General features: G+C 38.5%; 1 protein-coding gene across 1 annotated transcript; it reads left to right on the forward strand.

The window, feature by feature from the left end:
• The first annotated feature begins 1,877 nt into the window (after positions 1–1,877).
• LOC115923842 (peroxisomal (S)-2-hydroxy-acid oxidase GLO5-like) lies at positions 1,878–6,033 on the forward strand. The gene is made up of 3 exons (XM_030985218.1): positions 1,878–2,008; positions 2,845–2,996; positions 5,646–6,033. The coding sequence occupies exons 1-3, from the start codon at positions 1,878–1,880 to the stop codon at positions 5,978–5,980; spliced, it is 618 nt and encodes a 205-aa protein (XP_030841078.1). The 3' UTR covers positions 5,981–6,033.
• The last annotated feature ends 8,347 nt before the right edge of the window (positions 6,034–14,380 follow it).

Consider the following 14,380-nt stretch of genomic DNA (forward strand, 5'->3'; position numbering starts at 1 on the left):
AACACGCACAAAATGGCTTGACCCACATTCATTGCTTCAGCCCAAAATTGGTACAAGAAGATTTTGACAATACTATCTAAAAAGCCTGCTGCTCAGTATCATTAGACAGTGTATTAGTTACTTTTTAACACAAAATAAAATACAAGGTCATATAGGTTATAAATGTATAATTATAAGCTACCAAAGTTGGGTATCCCTTTTTTAATACGCACTGTATATTGAAAATGCATCGAAAGTTCTTCATTCTTAAAGATTTAACAAAAAGGGTTTATTCACATGTATATGCTGAAGGTTTGAGACGTTGTCACACATATACCATTCAATTTTACATGTATTCTTTAAACATAATAAATTTGCTAATTATTTCTCGCAATAGCAAAGTTATCATCTACATGCCATTTCATAAAATATTCAACACTTGTTTCAGGTCTTCAATTTAAAGTCATTTCCTCACCATATTTGGCATCTTGAAAGTTTATTACATGGTAAGATTTGTCAACGCAATTGAACATGGATATTCGTCCTTTCTCGTTTAAGCGAGGACAAAATGTTCCCAAACAACTTTATTTAAAAGTTATATCATGCTATTCTTTTTTTGGTGCTATTTTGAACCCCCCGTAAGTGATGTTTTTCTGGCATCTACCAATGGAGACCACAAAAGCGATGACGATGCGGATACCGTGTGGGTCTGAACACATGATGGCGTTTTTCTATGCACATCACATTTTCACTTGGCAGCCAAAGGGGGGGGGGGGTAAACCCTCTAACACCCTCATAGATCCGCCACTGAGTAGTGGAGTTAGCAATGTGCAATAGGTATGTTTAAAAAAAAATATACCAAGGCAAGTTTGATGGTCCCAAAGATTTACTTGTATATACAGTGTGAGTCAAAAAAAGTCGACACCTAGAAAATTGCTCATTATTTTTAAAATCATCTATGGACAGTAAATTATTATACATCTTATGAAAGAGTGTTTTATCCCAAATCATCTGGTATCATTTTTGTGTGGTATGTGTTCACGCTTGGATGAACATGAGGCATTGTTTGCGAGAGTGCAAAAATCGACTTGCGCCAAAGTGATGCCTACAGTATGTATTATGTTGCGGATTAGCGAAGTGAGAGAATGAGTTGAATGTATCAAATGAAATGCATTGCATATGCTTTTTGCAGAGGTAAAGTCGCACACACACGCACAAATGATCGTTGATATTTGATATTCGATATTTGATATGTGTGGCATGACTAATTTTGGTAGGGATATTATTTGGATCTGCAAAGACCGAATTAATACCCAAATCCCAATTGTTTTATTCATCACATCACATAAGCAACTTTGGCGCAAGTCGATTTTTGCACTCTCGCAAACAATGCCTCCTGTTCATCCAAGTGTGGACACATACCACACAAAACTCATACCAAATGATTTGGGATAAAATACTCTTTCATAAGATGTATAATAATTTACTGTTCATAGATGATTTTTAAAATAATTAGCAATTTTCTAGGTATAAACTTTTTTTTGACTGACACTGTATATAAAGATGTGTTATAAAAACTAGCACAAGAAAATATTTTGAGAATCAACTTCATAATGTGCAAAGTTCAGCTATATCACTTCCTGTCCCTTCGCTCTCTCTCTCTCTCTCTCTCTCTCTCTCTCTTTCTCTCTGTCCTTTGCCCCCCTCTCTCTCTCCCCCTCTCTCTCTCTCTATCTTTCTCTCTATTTAATTGGAGCATATACCATATACACGATGCAACCAATTGAGGTCACTGGGCAATAACAGGAAACTGTAAGTGAATAAGCAGATCCAAGTCCAAGGTTCTCAAACATTTCTGTAAAAAAGTGTAAATCAGTCTTCACACTAGTTTGTCTAAAATGGAGCTGTACACAGTGCTCGACTATGAGCGACTAGCCAAAGAGAAACTGGACAAAGATGCATGGGAGTATTTCAACTACGGAAGGGGACGAAAGTGGTGCTTTCAGGATAGCATTGAGGCATTTTCGAGGTATGTCAAACACGATCGCAAAGTCTTTCGAGAAATTAACTCGAGGGCTATGTCAATATATAGCCTATTGTAGTTTGTAGACTTGTATATCCCATTCATGAATGCATGTTTGATGATGTAATGTGTCACTGTAATGCTTGCACATTTCAGTAGGTGATGAACAAGGCCCTCTGCACTAGTTTGGCATGGAGGGATTAGACCTCCCCATAAGGTCACTGGTAGCTCTCAATTAACATAAGAAAAGGGGCATCATGGGGATCAACGGGTACCACTTAGGCATTGTTGGCTGTATAGAGGGCGCAAGTAGATACAAGTAGTGCAGTGAGGCTTTAACGCGACCAATCTTATACCGTAGTTATCGAAGAAACTACAAAATGGGGACAAAGGAAAAATAATAAAGAATGGGATCAAGACATTTGCAAGTACCTTTGTACCTTTATCTCTTTTACATGTATGTTAAATGTTTGAAGTTATTAGTTTTCCAATGTGAGCTTTCCTCATCGAATACATATACCATGTTGGCATGTTGAACAATATGATCAAGTGATGAATGGGGTGAAGAGCCATTATCAGACTGCATGAGTGACGTACGGAAAGAAATTGCCAAGTAAGAGAAGCCATTTATAGTACAGGAAGTAGGATTAATCCAGTTTTGAAAGTATTCAATGATTTTGTATATCAAACTCCTCTGCATCTACCCACGAACTATAAACTAGCTTTCAATATAAACATGGTTCGGCCTACAAGGGAAATAATGAGCAGGTCTATTAAAGTCAATTATTTGTTCTGCATGTTAGCAAATGATTCACTGATGATGTTTTTTGTCATTTCAACAGATATCGAATAAGAAGCCGGGTGCTTCAGGATGTTTCCAACCGTTGCCTAGCAACAACAGTTCTTGGTCAGTCCATCCCATATCCGATCTGTATTTCACCGACAGCCTGTCAGTTCTTTGCTCATCCTGATGGCGAAGAGGCAACGGCAAAAGGTATCATGTTCAGGCCTACTAAATGGTTAAAAGTTTTAGTGCTTCATACTTGATTTGCAATGGCCAATATGATCAATCTTTCATTCATAACACAATAAATTACAAAGACTTAACATATCACATCGAGGGCAATTTCATGAAACTATTGTATATTCCATGGAAATGATTTTTGGATTATGGTCATTGATAGGTAGTTGCAACGTACGTTTGCTCATTCAATATATGATGGACAATGCTATTGAAATTGCCTTTTATTAGGTTGATTTTTGGAATAACTGTTTGCCTTTTTTTCTTCTTTTTTTTAAAATCTCACCATATTTTCATTTATTTAATATTGCCTACTTCACAATTGTAGTTAGATATTGATGATATTTTGTTCCTTTTGTAATTTCATGACTCTAAAATTTACAGGGATGTTATAAATATGTATATGTAATGATTTTATGAGAATGATGAAACTTTGAAAACGGATGTATCCCTTGGCAGACACGTTTTTATTCCTCTATAGCAAGGGTCAACTATTCCTGTGCCCAGTTTCATAAAACTTGTTATCAACAACATCTGCCACAGATCTATGACAAATCTGCTCACAGCCAATCAAATGCAAGGATTTCTGTAGCTATTAATAATTATTAGGTGATCTTCCGCGAAGCCATGGCAGAGCACCTATTGATTTCGTCAGAATCTTTTTTTTCTTTTCTTTCTTCTATTCTTTCTGGATGGATTTTGTTACCTGGATATATCATGCATGGTTATTTTGCCTAACGATGAGATTGTTTTTAATTAATGATGCGTGACGTCATCTAGGCGCCATTTTGTTAATTTCTAATAATGGTCATATGTCATTTCTGAATGACATTTGATGTGCATGAATTTGAGGTCATGCGTAAACATAACGTGTCAACAAATTTCCGCACGCGTCAAAATTTAAAAATGCTCAAAATAATTTTTAAAATCAAATAACAGTACGTTTCAGGACAAGCATTACAAACAAAAAAAGATTCGTGCGTAAGCGCCCGTACGCGCGCCGTGCGGGCGTGCAGCACGTACAGAACGTAGAAACGCCATTTTTCGCATGGTTTCTCTTTCTGACACTATTCTTGACAATTTCCAACTTTTTACAGTCATTCTCGACATTCCATAATGCCATACGCGCGCGTTAAACCTTTAAATTCGTGCGCGCGTCAATGGGCAATATAATGTAAAAATTGGTAAAAACATTCCTATCTGGAACCCGGCTGAAGCTCGTCAGAAAGGCTGGAGGCCCCCACATTTCGTCGCTGTTTTCACGAAGTGACGGTAGTGAAAAAATTGCATTCACTTTGCATGACGATTTTCCTCACTACCGTCACTTCGTGAAAACAAGGACGATTTGGTTTCATTTTCTGAAAGTATATAAGGTGTAGAGTGGAATTCATGAATAAAATTGGGGGCTAATTGGTCGCGCCGTCATCATATTCGCTTATGAACAAAACAACAAAATAAAAATGACGTCCTAATTTTTATATTCATTTGACAAATATCTCACTCGTAGAAGGATGATCATCTGCCAATTTCGATGTGATGTAGCTGAGACAATTTCTACAGGATCAATTATACTATTTTTCATTTTAATGATGTCATTATAGTCAAAATTAACATCCATGGGATTCTAGGGGTTGGGGTGGTTGTCATTATGGGCTATCGATTTTTTAAATTAAAAAAAAAATTAAAGATAATTTTTATGTCAGATGATTTATTTTTAACGTTCATTTTTTTTCCTTTCTTGAGACATTTTTTTTTATCCGTTCTTTTTTCCTTTTATTTTTAATATCATTTCTCTTCTTTCTATAGGCCTACTTTTTATCCTGTTATTCTTTTTCTACTCTTTTTATCAATATTTAATTCGTTAGAATATCAACCTTTTGTTTGCCGTTTCATGTATCGTTTTATTTTTTTTTTCTAATTTATAAATGACCATCAGAATTTTCTTAATTTGCGTTTAATGCCTATGGAAGGTGACTTTCGTTCACATCACGAATCTACTTGACATTGTTCTTTGAGCATTATCTCGGTTGTTTTTCTCCATTTTCTCCCAAATGTTGGTATGTTATAGCTGAGACTATGGGCTACAGGTAATGTGCATTCTGTTTTTTGATCAGATGTTGGGATCATTTTTAATTGAAAGTTGAAATTACGACTATGCCAAGGTCGTTTTTCAGCTTTGCATGTAAAGTCTATGGGAAATATTTTGGTATGTTGGTCAAAGCCCTTGCCTCCCGTTCACGCAATCCGGGTGATTTTCCCCTCTCTTTTGCCATGTTCTTCCTTTCTTCATTCTCTTCATCTTCCTTTACATTTCATTCATATTTTTGCTTCTAAACATACAAATTCTTTACTGTTTTGCATGCACACATACACACCGTGTTGTATCGAACAATAGTCGGCACAATCATTTCGACTTTTCTACATCCTTGATCACTAAATGAGCTTGCTATATGAGTGGAAGACGTGATTTTGTAAAGTTGTATCTTGTTATTGATAACAAGTTTTAAAAACATGGACCTGATCCTTTGGAATCTTGGTATGCATGACTTAAATATTATTTTGTTTAGTCAATGAAGAGGGTGATTAATTCAGACGGCAGTTTTCCTTCATTTGAATCTTCAGCTGCAGAAGCTGTAGGGGCCTTGATGGTACTCTCTTGCGGTGCACGCTCTTCAATGGAGGACATTGCAATGGCTGCACCAGGAGGTCTTCGATGGATGAACATCTATCCCTTTACAGATCGTCAGCTCACTGAATACACCATCCGCAAGGCAGAGAAACTGGGATTCAAGGCACTTGTTGTAACCGTTGATTCTCCTGTGCCAGGCATACATGGTGCCATGGAGGAACTTTTAGGAAAGGACCATGTGGTGAACCATTCCTCCTATCGGTATGTTAACGTTTGCTGTTATCTTAACTGTAATTGTAGAACATCTTCAATCTGTGGGCAAGTCTAAGCTGTTTTGTCCCTTATGTTACTGATCATGATCATGTCTAACAAAGTAAGATTTAATAATAATCCCCTTGATACAATCATCAGATATAAACTCCTCATCGAAAAGAGTTCTGTTATTAAATCTTTAGCATATCTCTCTTGGTAGTATATTATCACACTTAACATCGATATCATTGAAAAGCCTGTTCCCCCTTGCATAATGCCCCATTTTTAATGATTATATAATCATGGAATGTACAGTACAACTGAATATGGGGCTAAGTCAAAAGTGAAATGTTTCAAAAATACATTGCTATTGTCAATAGTAAATTCTTCATTTTTTTTGGAGGCTGGATTTTGTTTTGAAGGTATAACAACAAATCAAATTAGGCGCATTAGAAATCGTGTTTGGATTACATTATGCATCATTGTCAATCGATGAGGCACAAGGCTTTGAGATGAATTTCTACAAATTTTAGTATTGCGTCTCTTGATTCTTGATTCTGTTATCTTTAAAATAATTTTGCTTGTTTTTCTTTCTGCATACAAAGCATGCCTGTCTATGAAGCGGACATTCCATCGGCTCGTGCTGCCAAACAGGAGAGCAATGCAAACCACTTCCAGTACGTAGATGAGATGACGTACAATCCAAAAGCCACTTGGGAATACATACGATGGATCAAGAAAGTCACTTCGTTGCCCATTGTCTGCAAAGGGATACTAACAGGTAATCATTCTGATGAAATTAGTTCATGCTAAAGGGAAAGTTCATCCTAATATTAATTTGGATAATTGAAGCAGAAACATGAAACGGGTCAGTAAAAGTTTGACCAAAAAGCATTTAAGAATGAGAAAGTTATTAATTCCTGAAGGTTCCATAAATCAAGCAAACATTGTCAACTCTTCGATTTATCTTGCGAGGTCTCCTCTAGCCATTCGCCTTGTATGCAAAATCTACATAAGGGTATATTTTTCCTCAAGAAAATGTGCAATCATGCATTTACCCTAAACATGATTATTGCAAGTAAATGTTTTTATACAGCCCTTTTTTTGCAACAAATCTATTCCGTCATCTATAACTAAGAAAATGAATTTTTCTGTACAGACCAAGTTGGAGAGGAGCTCGCAAGATACGTCACAGTGTTACCAATTTGGGTTTCACTGATGACAACATAACACATTCATAACTTTTCTGTTTTTCATCGGATCGCTCAGACTTTCACCAATTTGTTTCTCTCATTTTCCTGCTTTTATATAAACCATAATATCAGGGTGGACTTCCCCTTTATAAAAAAAAATCAGCCCAAGTCAATTTCAATACCCATAACCATCATCCATTGAGTGTGCGAGTATTACACTGGCGTATTGTTACAGGCAATCCAAGAGGGTATTGAAATTGACCTGGAGTTGAAGTTGATTTTGTGAAAGTCTTTGTGATCATGTTACCCAGAAATACATACATATTGAAAAATGCATAAAAATATATATCCAACAATCATTCAAAGTTTACTGTTGAGGATGAAAGATGCAAGATACACCATATCTGCTTTTCTTCATATAACACAATCTTCAAGAATTTCAAAAAATGAATTGAAAGGCAATTTTTAAAAAGTAAATTATTGCCTATTGAAATCATGTGTGGATCATGGCATCGTCATGTTCGCACGTTTCAATATATGACGCACAACCATATTGCAATTGACTTAGAGTGATTCCGTTTGCTATTTTCTGCAGTTGTGTTTTAATATCTGCATGAACAAAACTAAGACACGGCCTCAAATGTTTTTTTTCTCCATTGATGTACAGGTGAATCTGCTTCAGATGCTGCAAGCGCAGGATCGGATGGGATTCTTGTTTCAGCACACGGTGGAAGACAGCAGGAAAGCTCACCTGCTCCAGTATGTACATGTAAATCCATGCCTATAATAATATTAATAGTCACATTTGTATCGTGCTTTATACTACGTTTGTCATTACTATCACCCCTCCCCGGTCATTGGTTCAAATTTGTTCATTCGCACATGATAGTGCACACGATCCTCTCCCTGGGGAGTATTTCAGCCAGGCGTCATTTTACAAGTGCACACATCCCAACCTAATCACATTAACGTTCGCATCCTACTGGGTACCTATTTAACATGGAGAGTGGCAAATGTAGAATAATGTCTTGCCAAAGGAGGTTATAGTTCCTCGGTGGACTTGAACCGCAAACCATGTGATCCATAGTCCGACGGCGTATCCACTAGACCTCGAAATCTCTTCGCCTATGTTAAGGCCCGGTCACACAGAGGGGACGCATGCAGGACGCACGGCCGGCGCATGGAAAATTTACAATTTTGGCCAGTGCGTTGTCGTTCGCTAGGCGTGCGTCATCACTCGTTACTCGTTCGTCGAGCGCGTTGGACCAACGCTGGACAAGCGCTATGCATTCGTCGTCATTCGCTGTGTGCGTCGGGATTTTTTGAGCATGCTCAAAAGTGTGCGCGGAGCTCGACGCATGAATGTACACGCCAAAGGCACGCCAGACGTGCGTTGAGCGCGCTAGACCAGCGCCAGACATACGCGGGGCACACGCTCTGTATACGCACAGCGCGCTAGCTACACGCTGTGCATTTTGTGTCAGCTCGCTAGCTTTTCCAAAATCATGACAAAAGTTAGGCACACGGCCTTTTCCGATTTCTAATGCGCTGGCCGTGCGTCGTAGAACGCGGTGCATGCTTGGACCATTCGTCCAGCGCGCTAGCAACACGCTGTGCATTCGTGGAAGTTGTTATCATGTGCGCTCTGGGTACGGTCTGTATGCGTACTGTGTGCGCCCTGTATGCGCTCAGCGCGCTAGCAACACGCTATGCATTTGGTGTCAAAAGTTGGGCGCACGACAACGCACTGGCCAAAATTGCAAATTTCCCATGCGCTGGCCGTATGTTCCCCATGCGTCCTCCCTGTGTGACCGGGCCTTTAGCAGTGATGTACACAGCGCCCAAATCAAACAAGGAAAATTGAATCCTGGCTTTGTGTGACAGTAATCTTTTAGACAATTTTACCCAATAGTAAACTTTAAAATCAGGTTAGGAATCCGCATACAACCTTTTCCCTTGATAATTTTGACCTTGTTTTGATGGCGTTCATAGCACTAGGGGTATAAATGTCCATGTCCCACCCAAGCTACACTAAAGTGTAAAATCTCTACAACCTAATGCTTTAGTTAATCAACTTCATCGGAAGTCCCTATTCTGCAATTAATCGAGTTCTCTCCGTTTCTTGGGCACTGTGGTGCTTGGCTTTGCAGACAGAGGGCTGTGGAGGTCCATGGTAGCACAGTCTTGTTTCTTGTTTATTTACTTTCTTGTCATGAGCTATGTCTTTTAAAAGCCATTATTTTGCACATAAGGCGTCATTTCATTTGCACCATTTAAGGACATTCAGGGCATATAAGTGCACAGAACAGGTCCAGGTGCAACCTCTAACCCTTGAAGCAGGGCGATGTCTCGGGTGTTAAGGTCTCGTTCTCAGTCAAGAAGTTAGGTATACACGGATGATGGTGTAAGGACGGGAACTGTTGTCTTCAAGTCTCTTGGGAGAGGCACAAGAGATGTCGATGCTATCTAACACAATGAGTTAACACTATTATGGATGTAATAATATAATTGCAGGGCCCTCAGGGAGAACAGTATTAATACTGATGAGGCTACCCTGGGAAAACAAGACATATTATTATTATTATATCCTTTTCCACAGATCGATGCATTGGCCGAGGTAGTCGAGGCTGTACATGGTCGAGGAGTTGAGGTCTACATGGATGGAGGAGTTAGGACAGGGACTGATATCTTCAAGGCTCTTGGAAGAGGTGCAAGGGCCGTGTTCCTAGGCAGACCGATTCTGTGGGGACTTGCTTGTCAGGTAAAAACCTTTGTGACCTGGGCAAAAATGCTTAAAACTTAGCATGGTAGATGGTAACTTTGCCATCGCTATGGCATCAATAACTACCATTGCGAAATCATTCAATAGGCACTTTCAAATCAAGGTTTCCATGGAAGTTCCCAACAATGGTAAGTTTCATGTAACGGGGCCCATGAGTGTAGAGTGTACCTTGAGAGGGAATGGACACGGGCTGGGAGGGGAGCTGGTTCCTCTAAGCGCACCCCATGCACCTAATCCAGTTTCTCAGCTAGTTTCACTTGCATCGCATAATATTTCACATAAACTGGGGCGTTACCAATTTATCTTAGTACAAAATAATTTAGCATGCAGTAAAAGTCATGGCCCACATGAAACTCACATCTAAACAGTGCCGAATTCCACATGATAACCCGCGACCATGGACCTGTAACGTGCAGTGCTGTATTGTAGATTAATATCCATGAGAGAGTATCTGAGCTTTGAGTAATCTTGACATATGCATTCTGATTTATTATGACCAATAAGAGACCCATTGCTAGTTAGTACGATCACCATACAATGAATCTTGTCTGCTCATACAGGGTCCTGAGGGGGTTACAAGAATACTTCAGATTCTTCGAGACCAACTTGACGCAATCCTCGCATTGGCTGGTAATGGCCCGGTCCCACTGGCCGACGGACACAAAACGTATGCTTAAAGGACACAGCGGACGAGCAAAATTTCGGGGGTGGCTCCATCCGTTTTCATCCGCTCTAGAAATGGACAAAACTTGCGAAAATTTGCGAAAACAGAACGGAACATAACGGACGTCGGTAGTATGTAGCGGGGATGTTAAACGGATGTTCATCGGAAGCCTAGAGGATGAAAGCGGATGGAAGTGGATGACAGCTTTGAATACTTAATATACGAGATGCATACGCTTACATCCTTTCTATTTCCGTGCTACTAACGATGTATAGACGTTCCATGTACCTTATCTTTCCTCCCTCTTTCCGTTTTCAGCTGCAGCGGATGTGAGTTGCGAGGATGCCCAGAGGATGCAGAGAGGATACAGCGGACGTTTAACGGATGATAACGGACATAGAACGTTTGTTGCTCGTATTTGTCGCGGATTAACATCGTACACGGCGGAAGTTCATCCGTTCTAAAAGTTTTGTGCAGCTCAAAACTTTTTGCGCGGATGAAATCACAGTGGACGGATGCTCGACGGATAGAGCGTATGAAACACGTATGCAATGAGTACACAACGGATGCATAGCGTTTTCCAACGGATTGCAAGATTTTTTTACGTTTTACATCCTCTTTGCATCCGTAAGTGCAGTGGGACCGGGCCTTAAGACATGATTACCTTAAATTTATAAATCGTGTGGAACTTCCTGAATTGTGTTAAGACACCAGGGGTAGTTAATTGTCAAGGTTATACATATAAATTATAATCAGTAATACCTCAGCCACATCACAAAACGAACCCCATATCGACTCCAAAACGACAATTTTGTGGCCATTCTGGGTCATGTCATTTTTTGATCAGTTTGTTGCAGTTCTTTCCTTATTAAACGAGATTCATGGTACCCATGGTAGAACAATATTTTACCATGGTAAATTAGTGGGACAATGCTAACCATGGTTCCTTTTTGCATTACCATGGTATTACCATGGTACAAGACAGGGGCGTACAACTGGTGATTGTTGTTCTTTTGCTCGTATTACACGACTGTGCCGGGTATTACATACCCTGTCCTTGTTTTTCTCTCTCCATAGGTTGTATATCCCCGAACGACATCCCACCTGGAACTGTGGTTCATGAATCATACTATCATATGAACAGAGGGATATCGCAATAACGCAGTAAAATTGCTAAAGCGTAGACATATAAAGTTAGAGTACTTATGTAATGGGCGATCCAACATCACAGGTTTTCGCAACCTTCATGGAAAGCCCCGCTTATAACCTTTGTAAACATAGTTAAAAATTTACCTTTACTTTGTATATTTTGATTCTTATATTGCGAAATAAAATTGAATTGAATTGAATTGATAGCATTGTGTAGAAGGTATTTATATAGCTGTTTAGATAAGATTTGGAATCATCAAATAATAACGTAATGACTCATTCTTGCCGAAAATGACCATTTATACATATTACTGTATAATTTTTTATATATATATATATATATACAATATAGGATTTCCCGGCCTAATTCGCAAGTTTGTCATTAAAATGAATTTGTCTTGCGTTCAAATTCGACGGTTTTAGTGATGTCTGGTTTAACTCGGTTTTCGTTAAAATCTATGTATGTTTCATTCAAATTAAGGAACAATGTGCTTCTTTCGCCATTTTGTTCATCCGATTTGTCGCAACATGATTTTCTGACATCGCTGTACGATATACTTTTAGCATTCTAATTCATCTGTATATCATTCACATTAGCACTTTGTGTACTTACAATGATGGTCAATATACATTTCTCGTTTATTACACATTTTTTATAGCTTCTTCTTTTTCTTTCAAGATTATTTTTTTCATGTGCATTTTCATCATATTTTATTTTCTATAAAAAAAATGTATACACTTATAGTTATTAGATTTATCTGACATTCATCAGCATTTAAGTTTGATTGTTAAGAATAAAAAACTACTTGCATCTACGGACTTGATGGTCTCAACATGTTTTTAAAATTTCATGCAAGGAAGTTGGTTGTCTCGTGTTTCATCATAAACTTATCATATGCATTGTCCTGAAAATAAATAAATGGAATAACAGAATAAACCCCAACGGCAAAAAAAAAGCATTTTAGTTGCATTATTTCAAAACTGTAAACGTGTGTTGCATTTTTTCCCCCCTAACATTCCTTACTTGAAAAAATATATTTCGAATACGAATGGCAGGTGTTAATTCACATGATAAAAATTACTCCTCGACAAGTCTCGATTAATGCGAATGCTAGTTGAGCAGTTTCTAAATTAAATGACAGATCTTTGAAACCCTTCGACAAAATTGTAAATTAAATACAAAACGGGAAAATTGAAAGATAATTGGTATGGCAAAGCAGAGCTGCGCTAACTTATTTAAATGCAAAGTAAATAAATTCGAATGACAAACTCGCGAATTTCGCCGGGAAATCCTATATATATATATAGAGAGAGAGAGAGAGAGAGAGATAGCACTGCACACAGAGTATTATGAAACACTGATGTGTGGGGAATTTTCTTCTTTCTATTTTTGAAAAAAGAAGTGTTCCTTTCCCACTTGTATCACAGAGAAACAACAGTCTAAGTTAAGTCTAACGTAAAAGTTAATTTGTTATTAAAATGTAGAGTACAGCCCTTGGTCTTGGGCCTAATTTAGGTCGTAACTGTTACTGTTTGAAAATCTAAAGTAAAATTAGACGGTTTTCATGGTTAGACCAAGTAATCGAGAATAAAAAGTTTACCCGTCACTGAGACCAGGTCAATCAATCTTCTAGATCCATTATTAGGGTCTAACGTTAGTAGCACTGGCGTACCTGAGGGGGGGGGGGCAAGGGGGGCAGAGTGCCCCCCTGATGGGCTCCAGGGGGAAAAAAAGGAAAAGGGGGAAGGGGAAAGGAAAAAAAAGGAGAAAGAAAAAAAAGGGGGAAGAAAATAAAAGAAAGGAAAGGAAGGAAAAAGAAAAAAGGAAAAGGGGAGAGAAAAAAGGAAAAGGGGAGATAAAAAAAAAAAAAAAGAAAAGAAAGAGATAAAAGGAAAAGGAAAAAAAGGAAGAAGAAGAGAAAAGGAAGAAAGATGGAAAAGAAAAGCAAAGAAAAAAAAATGGGGAAATTATTTTTAAAAAGACCATGGCCGTACACACCGGGGGGGGGGGGGGGCAGTTGACCCCAGCTATTTTGAAAACGTACAGTTTTTTTTCCTGAAAATGTTTAACAAATCTCACAAGTAGTGAAGGCCTATACCAAATCCTTCAATTCTACTTTTGAAAAATGCAAAAGTACCCTCATGATCAGTTTGGTCGCTCGAACTCCCTTCACTCCTTTTGCTTTTGAGTTTCTTCAAACACTTTTTATGCATCTTTTCCCCTCCCCCATCAGGAAAATATTCCGCATACGGCAAAGAAAAAGACAAATGAAAATAGGAAAATATAAGTGATATAACAAATTCGACACTCTTCGTTGGCGCGAGCTGCTTGCTAGCCTATTTTGTATTAATTGTTTTTACTTGCTCGTCCCCCCGAAGAAAAAAAAAAGGATTAGCCTTGCCTAGAATACAATTGTGTCTGCTTCGGCTGGCCCCGACCTGCAACCATGGCAACCATAACACCCAGTTTATGTACCAAATGTTACTAAAAGAGATTAATTCATTTTTTCTCGCTCGCTACGCTCCCTCGCGAATAAATGAAGTAGACATTGCTTTGAAAACAATTGTGCCCACCCTTGACCTGCAACAATATCATTAAAAATGGAAGTGTTTTTTCGCCCTCTCGCCAAAAAGGAATTGATATCGTGTTAAACGCGATTGCGCCCATCCCGACCTGCACCAATAAAA

Source organism: Strongylocentrotus purpuratus, unplaced genomic scaffold (genome assembly GCF_000002235.5).
Source record: "Strongylocentrotus purpuratus isolate Spur 01 unplaced genomic scaffold, Spur_5.0 spur5_scaffold_14, whole genome shotgun sequence".
Classification (NCBI taxonomy): Eukaryota; Metazoa; Echinodermata; class Echinoidea; order Camarodonta; family Strongylocentrotidae; genus Strongylocentrotus; species Strongylocentrotus purpuratus.